Genomic DNA, 13,532 nt, shown 5'->3' with positions numbered 1-13,532 from the left:
TGGTTCACACATTCATGTTTCCTGCATGACGAGGTATGGCAACTTTTCCCTTAACTTTTCAAGCAACACCATCATCAGACATTTACGAAGTGGGTTAAAATACTTAAAGATGTTTAAAAAAAACAGCAGGCCAAGGGTAATGCAATTGTGCAAATGGTAAATAAAAATAACAATTTAAGAGTAAAGGTAAAAAATGCACAATATAGTAAAAATACTGTTGACAATACAAGGAAAGACTTAAACTGCACCATATACTTTTGTTTATGACAAAAAACCTGCAAAACTAGAGTAATTAGCAAAAGCTAAGATGTGATGTGACATCTGTGCACATCTGATATGACCCTCTCTAAAAACAAAGCATCCAGTCAGTGGGACACAACGATTCTCGTTTTTCAGTGAGCAGAGATCGTGGATTATTTTATGGTGGCTGCTGGTTTATATTATGTTGTGAGATAGCTTTGACACCGACAGTCTGTTTTAATTGAGATAATGAATGTTCTATGCTTCTTCATTACTATTGGTTTCTGGCACATAATTGCATTTCACCTCAGCCAATTATTTGAGCGAGCCATTCTTCTGTCGGCGTGTGTGAGAGACATGAGGGAGGAGAAAAGAGGAGAGAGAAACAGAGAGAATATAAACAAGCAAAGACAGATGAATAAACAGACAAAATAATATTCTGACAGACAAAACAAGACAAGAGATTGGATAGAGAGAGAAAACAGTAAACTGAGCAGAAGACGAATAGAGAAGCCAAGACAGAGTGGCATATCTTAATTTGCATAAGATGCAGAAATTGATTTTCCAACTTAATTTAATTGTGGGGAACAGTCTGGATGAATCTATTAAAGTTGTTCTGCATCGACCTCAGTGTTTCCTGATTGATTACGCAGAGGGAGAGCATAACTGCGACGCTCCCGTCTCTCCCGCAACGCTCGGCGAAGGAGCATCTGTCTGCATACGGGAGACAAGAATTACAGGTGCTCTCTGTCGGCGTCGCTGTGAGTTGTGAATGCGTAAAGCATTCGGGCTGTGACAGGAATGCAACCTTATTTTATCACCTAAATTTATGCAATGTGGTTTGATAACAGGTCCATACTCTGTGGGACACTGACTCACTTTCACTGATTCATCTATGGGCTGCCCTCTTCAAAGCCCCTCGGTATTACTGATTTGATAGAATGTATTTTCTCATCTACGCTGAATTCAAACTGTTGGGAAATAGTCACAATAATTTCTCCAATTTCTGGAAATGGACCTCTTGATGAGCACTTTTCAGCCTCTTGTGCCATAGAGTAGATTGAAATTAAAAGCCTGTAATTATGGGATGTTTCTTGGGTCTTTCATGTTTCTTCCCGTCTGTGGTGACTTTGGCATAAATAAGCCAATACCCCAACACTGAGGGGGAACAATACCCTATTTGTGTGTCATATTTTTTGTCGGCCAGTCTGTCTCTCACTCCACCACTCTGATCCAGACTGTAATATCTCAACTATCGGATGGATTTTCTTGACATTTTGTGCTTCCCCAAAGGAGGAAGCCTGACTCTGCTGAATCTGACTTTTCCTCGAGCGCCAAGCGGTTCTTAGTGCTTAGTGTTTTTAGTGTTTTTGACAACAATTGGATGGATTACTATGAAATGTATTTCAGATATTTAGGTTCCCGCAGGACTAAACATAATGACTTTAGTGATCCTCTGACTTTTCATCTAAAGCAATAATCAGGTCAAAATCGTTTATTTGTGCAGTACTTTGGTTTAGGGCCAAATGTCTGCAAAACTAATCACATTTCCATTCATCTCAGCTGTACTCTGTGTTTAGTGGATAGACTGCATAAAGCGTGGACAGTCTCAGTCAGTGATGTGGCTCCGGCCATTGCCAACCTGGCAGTGCCTGACTCTACCAATCTCCTGGCTAATCCAAAAATCGGCAAAGAGGTGGAGCGTGGGTGGAGCTGAGGCAGGAAGGAAGCCTGGTTACAACTTTAAGCCTTAATATAATTTAAATGAGCAAGTTACGTAAACATTTACCCCGTACAGATGTTATGAAATTAGCTATAGAGACCAAAACTGTTGATGGCACCAGGCTGTAAAATCGGGCATTTTAATATGGGGGTCTATGAGGATTGAGTCGCATTTGGAGCCAGCCTCAAGTGGCCATTCAAGGAACTGCAGTTTTTGGCACTTCCATGTTGGCTTCATTTTTAAGACCCGAAGGTTGCTGCTTGGTTTAGTGCAAATCAACAAATGTTAGCACGCTAGCATGCTAAACTAAGATGAAGAACAGGGTAAACATTACAACCACTCAACACTAACATGTTAACATTGTCATTGTGAGCATATTGGCATGCTGACATTAGCATTTGGTCAAACGAAGCAACCGTGACGCCATGCCACTTACCTCTAAGATTGCGTATGAAGTCCTCCAATAACATCTTGCGGTCGGGCTTGATGTTTGGACTGTACATGTCGGTGTTGAGCAGAATGATGGCGAAGGCCAGGATGAAGATGGTGTCTGGGTTGTGAAACTGCTGCACCACGTCGGGGTTACACATGCAGTAGCGCTGACTGTTGGTGTAAAGGAGGTAGAGATAGAAAAATAATCAGAGAAGAAAACAGTAGAAAGTAAGAAGTGACGTGTATGAGGCAAAAGAATAAAGGTGTAAGGTAAAGAATGTGGAGAGGACGGGGATGATTGTGTGTAGCAATAGATGGATGGGTCATGACGGAGGACACAAACATGGAGGAAGTGCAGAGAGAAAGTGATGAATTAGAAAAATAAAAAAGAACAGGTATAGGAAGGAATAACAGATGGCAGAAGAGACACAGATAAAACATTATTTTTAACGCTAAAGGCATTCTTCAACACACTACATGCTCATAAACGCCTCGACACAAGCTGAGCACAAGAGTGTTGCACTGAAATAAGAGTTATGGCTTTAATTTAGCTTGTGGTTTCATCTGAAGCTGTTAGCTGCCCCTCAGCAACAATGAAGCTCACAGCGGGCGCTCTGCTGAAACCGAGCCTCCCCGTATAAACACATTTGTCCCACCGGATTGGATGGTCACATGGATGGTGCATTACACAGAAAAACGAAGGGTGTGCGGGTGCATGTGCCTGTGTTTGACTTTATCTGGAGTCTACTGAGCCCTGAGCCACGGTTAAACACTCTCCTACATTTATGGGCCTGCTTGCTGGATTTATGCAGGTTCTTATTGAGCCACAGAATGAAGTTTGAAAGAGGAAATCCCTTACCGAGGCACTTTTCTGCAAAAGAACGCGACAGAGGCCAGGCTCGGTTTGATGTAGTTCTCAAAAAACAACCCAGAGTGTAAGAGATGGAGGATGGAAATGGCTCTGCGTCGTGTGGTTATGGAAACTATGACTCTAAAAGATTTGTAGACACCTGCTTTTAGGTGGATGCATACGTGTGGGTGTGTGTGGTGTGTGTGTTTAAGAAAGAAGTGCCCAGAGGAGAGAGATAAATTGTTTCTCTGTCTCAGTGAGGTGCATGGATACTTCCTGGTTATGGGATGAATAATACAACAGTACAACATCTAGAGTGAATGAGTAATCAGAGACAGCAATATACAGAGTAGAAAGAGAATGAAAAGGTGTGTGTGCGTGTGTGTGTGTGTGTGCATGTGCGTGCACCCTGCGGGCTCTATGCTGGAGTGTACAGTGTAATTGTTGCTTTAATCAGTCATCATTTCCACATTGGGGCTGTAGCACCGTTTTGCAGACCCACTGAGCCGCATGATTGGAAACTAATGTCTCTGTGGGACTGAGTAAAGAAACACATATTGGTATGCATACAGTAGGCTCATACCTTGTCACACGCACACGCAGTTTTAATGTGCTTTCCAACACTGCTGAAGCCTTCCAAGATTAGCAAAAGGGAAAACAAAGCTCTACAAGAATGATTGCCCAACCTTTTTGTGCCCCAGATTTTGCCTCTCAGGCAAAGTATGAGCTGCTCTGCAGTCTTCGTCATAAGCTGCATACAGGCCCAACAACCTCCACCAAGAATGTAGACAGTACTCAGGGTCCAAAAACACCCCAAACTGCAATGCATTTCACCAAAAAATAACTTTTTATTTATAGATAATTCTTCTCAAAGGATGCAAACTGCTCATTAAAGCTAATATAGTAGAAGACAGTGCTCTTTGTAATAGAGATAAATCATTATTTATTGAGTTGAAATGTTTTTGTTGACAATGGAAATGGTAGTTTCAGTGTTTTGTTTTTTAATAGTTAGCAACAGCAGCATCAGTTAGTCTATCAGGGAAATAATATATTCAATTATTGGGTTAGTGCATTATATTGCAGCAAATTATGGGGCTTGTTTTTGGTATATTAATATTATGGTAAGCATGATCACCAATTGAATCATTCGCTAGATGATATAAATCTATATAAAAGCAGAAAATAACATTTACATCACTTGTATATACTTGTGTTTTGTCTCATTGGTGAAGAACCTCCTCATTGTGCCCCCCCACTTACGCAGCAGTGCTTTCATGTGTGTTTGTCATCATACAGTATTCGCTTTAGCGTGATAATCACAGGGCTGCACACAGACGCTTATTCACATCTCAGTGTCTGAGAACCGTGACTCGACAGCAACCAGTAATTATGCCTTTGTCAGTAAATCCTAATGTACTGTAGCACCATGCAGTGAAAAACCACCATTTATGCTGCTTCCTGTCTAAGTGTGCTCTTACTTTGCACAGAAAGAAAAACAAAAATGAGAGGGTAAAATTCTCACTGAAATGAATTTGGCAGCCTTCAAATTTGGCCTTCACTGCTGTCTTCTAAACCGATTTTGCTTTTGTTGCAGATTGCGAAACAAGGTGTAATCCAACAGTCATTATGTACTCTGTGATGATGGATTTTGGTGCAAGATTACATTAAGTTGTATGATCTTGAACTTTAATAGCCACGATAGAAAACACAGCAGTTGTGTGTGACTGCGGGGTGAGTAAATAAGGGTGTCTGGATACGATACTGTAATGCAGACATGAAAATATAAATCTGCAGCATTGGGAGCTGGCTCATATTTGCTCATTCATTAGCACACTGACGCAGCAGATACTGAGGCTGCTGGCTGCTTTTCACTTTTCCCCTCGTTCTTTTTCACTGCTGTTTCAAATTCCTTCACTTACTTTGGAGATTTCTCTCTTTCTCTCTCTGTGTGTGTGTGTGTGTGTGAGAGAGAGAGAGAGAGAGTGAGTGTGTGTGTGTGTGTTTGGAGGCATATCAAAGCCCAGGAGCAGGGGAGGCAGGCACAGAGAGGCAGTGGCTGTTACGCAACGCTGGTTATTTATAAACCTTCCTCCCTCTCTCCCTTTCTCCCCTTCCTTCCTTCCCTACTCCCAGTCCGTGTCTCCTCACCCCCCTTGTCCTCCCCCTCTCTCTTGCTCCCGATAACACGCAGAGCCGGCCTGATGTCCAAGCATTACCGGTGCCAACCTCTCTGCCCACTGACTATGACAATGCCACCGTTTTTCTCCTCATTGGGCACCTCTACAACTGTGACAGGTGGTTGTTACTCCAGAGGGGCCACGGCAAACAGTTAGCATTAACACACAGTGCCACAGCTGCACTGCGAATTGTGTCCCTGTCGCAAATTGAGGCCAGAAATTACACACTGCCTGGCTATTCAGATGGGGGCTGCATTGTCAACATTTTATTGTATTGGAGAAAAAAGGATAAAGTGTGTATGTGTGGCAGCGTGACTCGACTGCTGAGATCATATGCGTGTTATCAAGAGTCATCCCGAATTATGCTCACATAGGTTGGCAGTCCATGATTTCTCCAATACTCTGCAGAAATGGTGTTCCTATGCGAATGTGCCTCTTTTTGTGGGCATGCCTGTCGATTCTGCCTGATTAAATTGAGTCAAACTAGCTTGTTCTCATGTTTCCTTTTTCAATCTTTGTCCACAAACAAAAAAACCCCACAGAAGCTTGAGCTCACATCTCATGAAAAAGAAAAAAAATCACAAATTCACATCTGTACCTCTCAGCACGCCTTCACAGTTTGATGTAGGCACATTTCATGATCAAAAAACCTATGAAACGCATCTTAAAGCACTGCCAGACAAGTATGGCCCAGAGGTAATTCTTGAGTGACAGTATTTCATTTCGCTTTTTACACCCACTCAAATATCAACACACCCAGAGTTATATTAGAGTAGAAAAGGAATGACACCAGACAAATGAGGGATATTTTGCATAACCTACAAGATGATAAATATTCATAACCAACTCCATCAAATCAACTGTTCTCTCTACATAACAGGATTTCTGAATATTAATACGTTTGCCGTACAAATATCTGGTTCTTGCATGTCTGTTCACCGTCGACTGACCGTTGGCCTGTCAAGCTTTCTGTTCTCGCATGGCCCATATAGAGCTGGAATAATAAAACTGGCAGATTTACCTCTCAAAATTAGTTATCTTTGAAACAATGGGTCTCTGATTTCAGACAGAGGAGACATTTCTCATATATAGCTGGCAACAACTGCCATTAGCAGACTTTATCAGCTGTAGCTAGCTAGCTAACGAAGCTAACAATTGCTTCATGAGGAAGTTAAAAACGCTGTCTGTGGATGACTTTTTAATATTTCCAGCTGACTCAAACCCTGTAAAAGGGTTTTTAAATGTGCACTTGGCTACATGACATTATGCTAAAAGACGCAAGAGGCAAACGCTGCATGCTTGTAGCAAAAAGTTAGCATCCTCACCAGCTGATGATCCATGTAGAAGACATGGAGATAAGGAAACAGCTCTGTGTTGTTGCATTTCAGCTAAGAGCTATTGTAGTTCTCGTATACAAGTATGATAAGGAAAAATGTACAGTCAGACTCTTTCATTTCCTTCTAACCGGTTTAGCAGATTGGACAAGTAAGACAGAGGATAGCTTTATGCTTTATCGTTCACATTTTCAGCCCTCTTAATGTTACAAGAGAAAAGGCTAAAACTAGCCAACGTGTTTGACTAATGTGACGCTATCTCAGGTGAGTTTGCTGGAGTGAAAACCTCACCAAATAAAACTGAGCAGAACAAAGCTGCCAACGTTAGCGTACACTCTGATTATAGTGGGAAAATACTACAGACATGCTAGTCATGACTTTTAAAAAAAAAAAAAAAAGTCATGTAGTACAAAATGCTCCTCAGCCTTGATAGTAAAGCACAGTTGCTGATGCGTTAGTAAGCTAGTTTACTGGACATGCTAGCATTTGCAGCTAATGTTAGAGCTGACAAACATCTATTTCCTACACTTTTCGCTCTTGGTTATTGGCTTTAAAACGAAAAACCCAAACGAACAAAAAGAGAAAACCACACCCAGATTTAGCATTTGGAAGTCAGTAAAAATAGTACCTAATTGCTCCCCTTATAATACGAGCAAGAATACTGCAAGATAAACCCAGACTCTCACAGCAGCTACCGCTTTATAATTACCTGAAGGCCTCGATAAGACGCTCCACCTTCTGGGCTTCTCCCTGGACACGAATGTGGGCCTGAAACTTCCTCAGAGCTTCGTCCAGCTCCATGCCGGAGAAGTCCATCTCATCCACCACGCAACTGTTGAGCACAGTGGGGAAGGGATGACATATGAAAGGAGTTGTAGCAGTGGAAAGGAAGACAGATTAGAGGAGAAAGCTTAAAATTTCTAGCAACATGTCAACATGATGGTAGTGGCTGCCCTTTCGCTGGTGGCATGGGTGGATGTGTGGATGTACACCCAAGATAAAAGATGCAGAGGGCAACTCGTATGCTTCCTGCTTACTGCAGGTATTAGCCACGCACAGACTCCAGGGATAAGACTGGGCCCGGCTATCTTCTCTGTGCCACAGCTGCCAAGAGACACGCACACGTACACGCATACAATCCCTCCGAGCAGAAAATCCTTCTATTACCTGACAACCCCAGCTTAATGACTTTAATTAAAAAAGCAAAATATCCTGTCCAATGAGTTCAGGGGGGGATAAGTACAACGTGGGCGATTTGGAGGTGAAATGAGGTTTTGAAGTGAAAGGTGACTTTGGAAGCGAGTTGGGAGGTTTTAAAGTTTTCCTCGCTTTGATGTGAGATGTTCTGTCGAGGTACAAAGTGGAATGATGATCGAACTATGAAATTAGTCTCTTTTTTAAAAGATTCGGATCGGCTTTCAAGTGGTTTGCTTCAAACCTGCCCACACCAGTTTAAGATTAAGATCTCTGACAGCCGACTGATGGTCATGGACGGCATGTTTAAAAGAAAGATGATGCTGTTGCTCAAAATCCTTAAAAAATACAGTCTTTAGTCACGTCAGGACATCGCCTTCTGTTTCAGATCTTTGCTGTTTGTTGTATTGTGGGAAACACTGGGGTACATGCACGCACACACACACTACATGAAGATGGATTACTGTGAACAAAGCGAGTTAATGAGGTGAGTACTTGACTGTGACACATGCTGCTCCAGCAGAAAAGAGTCAGACAGCTGAGTCTACAGTGCTGCCTGACGCTGCACTACTACAATATAAAAACCTGCTTGTGGTATGAACCATGAACTGTACACTCTTTCATTTACTGCTGTGCCTACATTACAACTACCAGCACTAATATGGCAAGAACTACAGTACATCTAACTCTCCTGCTCTAATGAAACCACCATTACTACTGCTATCACTACTTCAACTGTGAATACCCAGTCCTGTGTCTATTACTATAAACTCACGATTATACTACAACTACTTCTTCTGATTATTACTTCTACTTCAATTCTTACTAATACTCCAACTACTATTGCTACCACAACTACTTGTCCTATATATATTATTCCTACTACCACTACTTCACCATTCGTACTACAATAAATCTATGACTGCTGCTACTACTTAACCCATGTCTGCTATCACTACTACCACTACTACAGCCACCACTAGTGTGCGTACAATGCCATTTATTACTTTATTACTTCTTCAGCTACTACTGCTACTAGTCCAGTATAACTACACAGCTGCTACTGCTACCACTTTTACCACTAGTATGTCTGCCATTGCTACTGCAGCTATACTACTACCACCACAACTATTATTACTACAGTTGCTGGTACTACTACTTAACCTACTAGTACTGCTACAGCACCTACTGCTGAGCAACACCTACTCCCTACTATTTTAAGTTCCTCATGTACCCATTCTACTTCATTACTACTACAATTAATACAACTGGTATTTGTACTATTACTATATCCTAGTCACTATTACAACTATAACCAAAACTAACACCTTTACTTGTGATATGTGTACTATTACTGTATTATTCTGGTCACTACTGCTCCTTGTAGTATGAACCTACTAGCAGTACAATAAAACTACATGAACTTGATTGGCATCTACTTCTGTGGTTGTACGTGCCGCTGCTGCCTCTTCTACTGTAATTATAATTATTATATTTAATTATTATTCAACTACAACCCCATCTTTTTCTGTCACTATTACTGTGAGGAGTAGCAGCATCCAGTATTGTACTAATACCAAAATACTACTATCCATCGATTATCAGTCCACTCATCCTGTGCAGGGTTGCAGAGAACTGGAGCTTATCCCAGTACAGCAGCTCCAACACCAACAACCATTAATACAACTCACACAGTTAATAATCATAACATAACTGGCAGCCTGATAATAACTTGTGTAATATTTTCTCCTAGTGATTGAATTTAGAGGCTATTTCCAACGCAGCTCTTACGAAGGTACAGCTTATAGAACAGTGACTCTGTCTCGATCCCCCTCTGGATCAACTCCCCTGACTGGCGAGCCTCTCTTATCGCCCTCGTCATGACTCACTTCTTCGCTCCGCCACCCCTCTCTCCCTTCTTCCCCGGCTGTCACTCCTTGTTTATGTAACGTCAGACGAGATGCTCTCTCGCCTTAGTACATCAGCCTTTCTCCTTCCCCTCCCCTCTCTTTCCCATACACACTCAGTAGCAAGCACGCACGGGGCGAACGCACATGCGCACACTTTGTTGATCTGTATACAGTACCTGGCAGGGAAATAGACACATCTGTCTGCATAGCGAGGCTTAAACTGTATGTTTACACACACACACACACACATAATGCAAATCAAGAGAAACAGCAGGCCAGATGGAACCATATTTTGAGCAGCCAGTGAGTAGATGACAAGCTGAAAACAGACCTCATTTTTCCTGCTTAACAAGTACACTACATTATCAGTAAATGAGTCCTTGGGGTGCCACATTTCTTGGAACCCAAATCTATAACCACAATTTGGCTTAATTGACTTGAGGCGTTTTAACTACTGTTGGTTATGCTTGAGGAAATGTGAAGAGAATAAAGGGAATCAGCTTCGTAGGGAGAGGACGCCAGGAAAGCAGGTGACGACGCTCGGTCTACCTATACACACACACCCACAGCAAGAAGTCACATGCTTTCACACACACACACACACACACACACATTCTAGCTCAGTAAATCACCATGAGTGATTTTCACATTAGACTGCAATCCCTCACCCGCTCTCCTGTGACTACACTTTATTGAAAGTGCTCTCACACACACTTTGCACTCTCCTATCATGTTCCCCTTCAACATCACTTACTCTCCGAGTGCAGCTGTATGACTGCCCTGTATGAAAGCAGGGAAAAAATATATACATCTACGGTAGATAACTCAATGTCACCTGTGCTGACCACATCTGCACTGTGAACTGAAGTTTCTAGCCTTAAAAGCATAATCCTGTTAAAACGCAGTGTATGTGGAGCCGTGCTACTGTCCATTTCAGAAAATATGGATATTAAACAAAGTCGACCCGGGGCGAACAACTTGCTAGAGTGCTGTGTCGTGTATGTCTGACCTTGCAAAGACGAAAAGTGTGTTCTTGGTTTGATAACTTGGACAAAAGGGAGGATAAAAGGAAGATCTGCAGTACCTCCTCCGGATGATATGCAAATTTCGAGGTAATTGGCGAATGGGAGAATGTAATAGAATAAAAAAGACAATTACTGAGATAAAGTAGGGAAGGTGCTGAAAGATGGAAATAAAAGAAAGAGGAAAAACGACCTCTGCGGTTTCAAAGCAAATCATGCCAATGACCTGGAATTAAAGGGTGTAGTGAGTCACATGCACATGTGTGTGTTGAAGGGTCTTCACATGTATTTTATGAGGAATACAACAAAGAGCATCTGTTGCTCTCCAAACCCATTGGGTTTTCATGTCATTTTTATTCTGCTGCAAAGAACAGTTTGCAAGTCTACACAGAAAAGGCAAAAAAAAGAAAAAAAGATCAGTGCGTATTTTGAAAACAGCTTTGAGTAGCTGATGAGAATATATTAGCACTGGTTGGCATCACTGATGCATGGTATTTTCATTTCGAATTTTCAGGGTAATAATTCTTGAAATGAACATTTTATAATATTATAGATAATAAGACAGGATATCTCAAATGTCTAAGCATATTTAAAGGGCCAGATTGGGACGTCACAGCAGTAGTTTGAGGCCCCTGGTCTAACTAAGGACACTACTGAGGTGCATTATGGGAAGTGCAGGATTCCCCATACTATGGACTACAAGTCAGGATATTCAATGCAAGCATTAAGCTTATATCTATAGGCTTAAGTTTATCAGAAGTTTATCCCATACACTTCAATGTATGCCCCAATATTCCAAATAGATCAGCCATTTGATCTACACTGGTAGTTTAGATCTAATTTAAAGATGGCACTGGCCAAAACCATTGATAAAAATACCAAAACAGGAGCTAAATTTCCCTTTATTCTGCTGGGATGGGCCCTGATACCTCAAAAATAACATTTACATTTTCAAATGACAGCTAAATTGCTCCTTGTTTTGACATTAGTGTGATAAAAGAACCTGAAAAAACAAAAAAAGGCAGGAAAGGTTATTACTTCATCTTTATCCTTTGTCTCCAACTTCTGTGACTCTGTCTTACAAGTCATCCCAGATTTACAGTTCGAAGAGTCAGATGAGGGCTGATTCGTTGGATCCTGACACTTCAATTTCAGCTTGTTCCCAGTTTAACGCTGATGAAACATATCATGAAATATCGATGTCTGCAAAAGGAACAGCTTTGACATAAGCAGATACTGAAGTAATAATTTAGGTTTCACGTTTAGATTTCATGAGACATGTGCATGGTTGGCTGAGGTATCAGCCTGACTTGCAGCCACTATATTGTGGCTAGTAAAGCTGAGGATTTTCCTTGTGCTAAAACCCCTATCGAATCCAGTCCTGTAGCTGACCCCGACCCCTGATCTCCCAGAAAATGGAGGGATTACCAAGGAGAATCACCTTATTGGACAAGTAAATTATCCTAACACGCTTTCAGAAAATAAAGTATGCTACTCACTCTAGGACATCTCTGTTGAAGGGCTTCTTGCTGTTGCCGAGGAACTCTCCTATCATCTGTCGGCTCAGGCCTTTCCTCTGTAGCAGGAAGTGAGCCACGCCGATGGGCGTGTCTGGGATGAAGCCTCGAGAGATCAGGAACTGAAGGCCCTTGTCAGGGTTTCTGAGACGAACAGGAGGGAAGAGAGGAAGGGAGTGAGTTTGTGAAAGGAGATTTTGTTAGTGTTGTAAAAGTATAGCGATGCAGTTCCTACACATTGGTGGTAGTGCCGTGACTGTGACAGATGATTTGCTCTTTAACGTACTTAACCACACTTAGCAGCAGTAATAAGTCCATTTGTTCTGGTTAACGCTATCTAGGGGCAGGTGTAAATGTGACATGCAAACCACACCGACACAAACTAGAGCTACATCCTTTATTTCTTTAATTTATTCATTGTAACGTTTGCTGAGAGACTATTAAAAATTAAAAAATGATGCACTGCAGTAATGAGATTCTTGGTCTGAAAATCTAGGTTGGGTGCTTACTGTACACACAGGTGTGGTGGGCTAAAGGTGATAAAACACACAGGGCAGAATCTCATATTCATTCGTACACTGAATTATAGCATTCATTAACAACTCCTGTAATCCTTGTTTGTATGCACAGACTGTGAGGCATTCTCAAGCAGACTTTGTTGCACAGGACAGCCTGGTCTTGTTCCCAGAGTGCCCGATACCAATACCAATGCTTTGTCATGTCTGTGACTCATGCTCATGCAGATGCACAAGGTATCCATCTCTATGAGATGCATTGGACTTTCAGCTAACTCCAATGTAAACCCATTCACAGAACTCAGAGCAACCGATCTGACCATCGAACACATTCTCATCACCCATATCGTTTTGGTTTCTCATCGGACACAAGCCTCAGTGTCTTGGGTGAAAGTCTGACCTATCCACCCACCCCACCTTCCTCCATTTACTGACTTTCTTGCTCTTTATACAACCTCACCTTGCTCCTTGCCCCGGATGGATTTACAGAGGAGTTATCCTAAAGCTTGGTGCGTTTATTACGGATACCTTGTGTGTCTGAGACGCCGAGGGGTGGGACAAAGCTATGGCATTTGAGACAGGGCTCAACAGGGCCAGCTCAAGATTAGGTTGAGCTTG

General features: G+C 41.9%; 1 protein-coding gene across 1 annotated transcript in view; it reads right to left on the bottom strand.

The window, feature by feature from the left end:
- The window catches only part of iqsec3a (IQ motif and Sec7 domain ArfGEF 3a), a 104,468-nt gene that overhangs the window by 15,781 nt on the left and 75,155 nt on the right, over positions 1-13,532 (bottom strand). The window contains exons 6-8 of the mRNA XM_041964448.1: positions 12,382-12,543; positions 7,466-7,588; positions 2,400-2,566 (exon numbers count right to left, since the gene is read on the bottom strand). Of these exons, the coding sequence (XP_041820382.1) occupies positions 2,400-2,566; positions 7,466-7,588; positions 12,382-12,543 (452 nt within the window). The remainder of the gene's footprint in view (positions 1-2,399; positions 2,567-7,465; positions 7,589-12,381; positions 12,544-13,532) is intronic.

Source organism: Chelmon rostratus, chromosome 22, assembly GCF_017976325.1.
Source record: "Chelmon rostratus isolate fCheRos1 chromosome 22, fCheRos1.pri, whole genome shotgun sequence".
NCBI lineage: Eukaryota > Metazoa > Chordata > Actinopteri > Chaetodontiformes > Chaetodontidae > Chelmon > Chelmon rostratus.
This window is presented reverse-complemented; position numbering and strand designations above follow the sequence as displayed.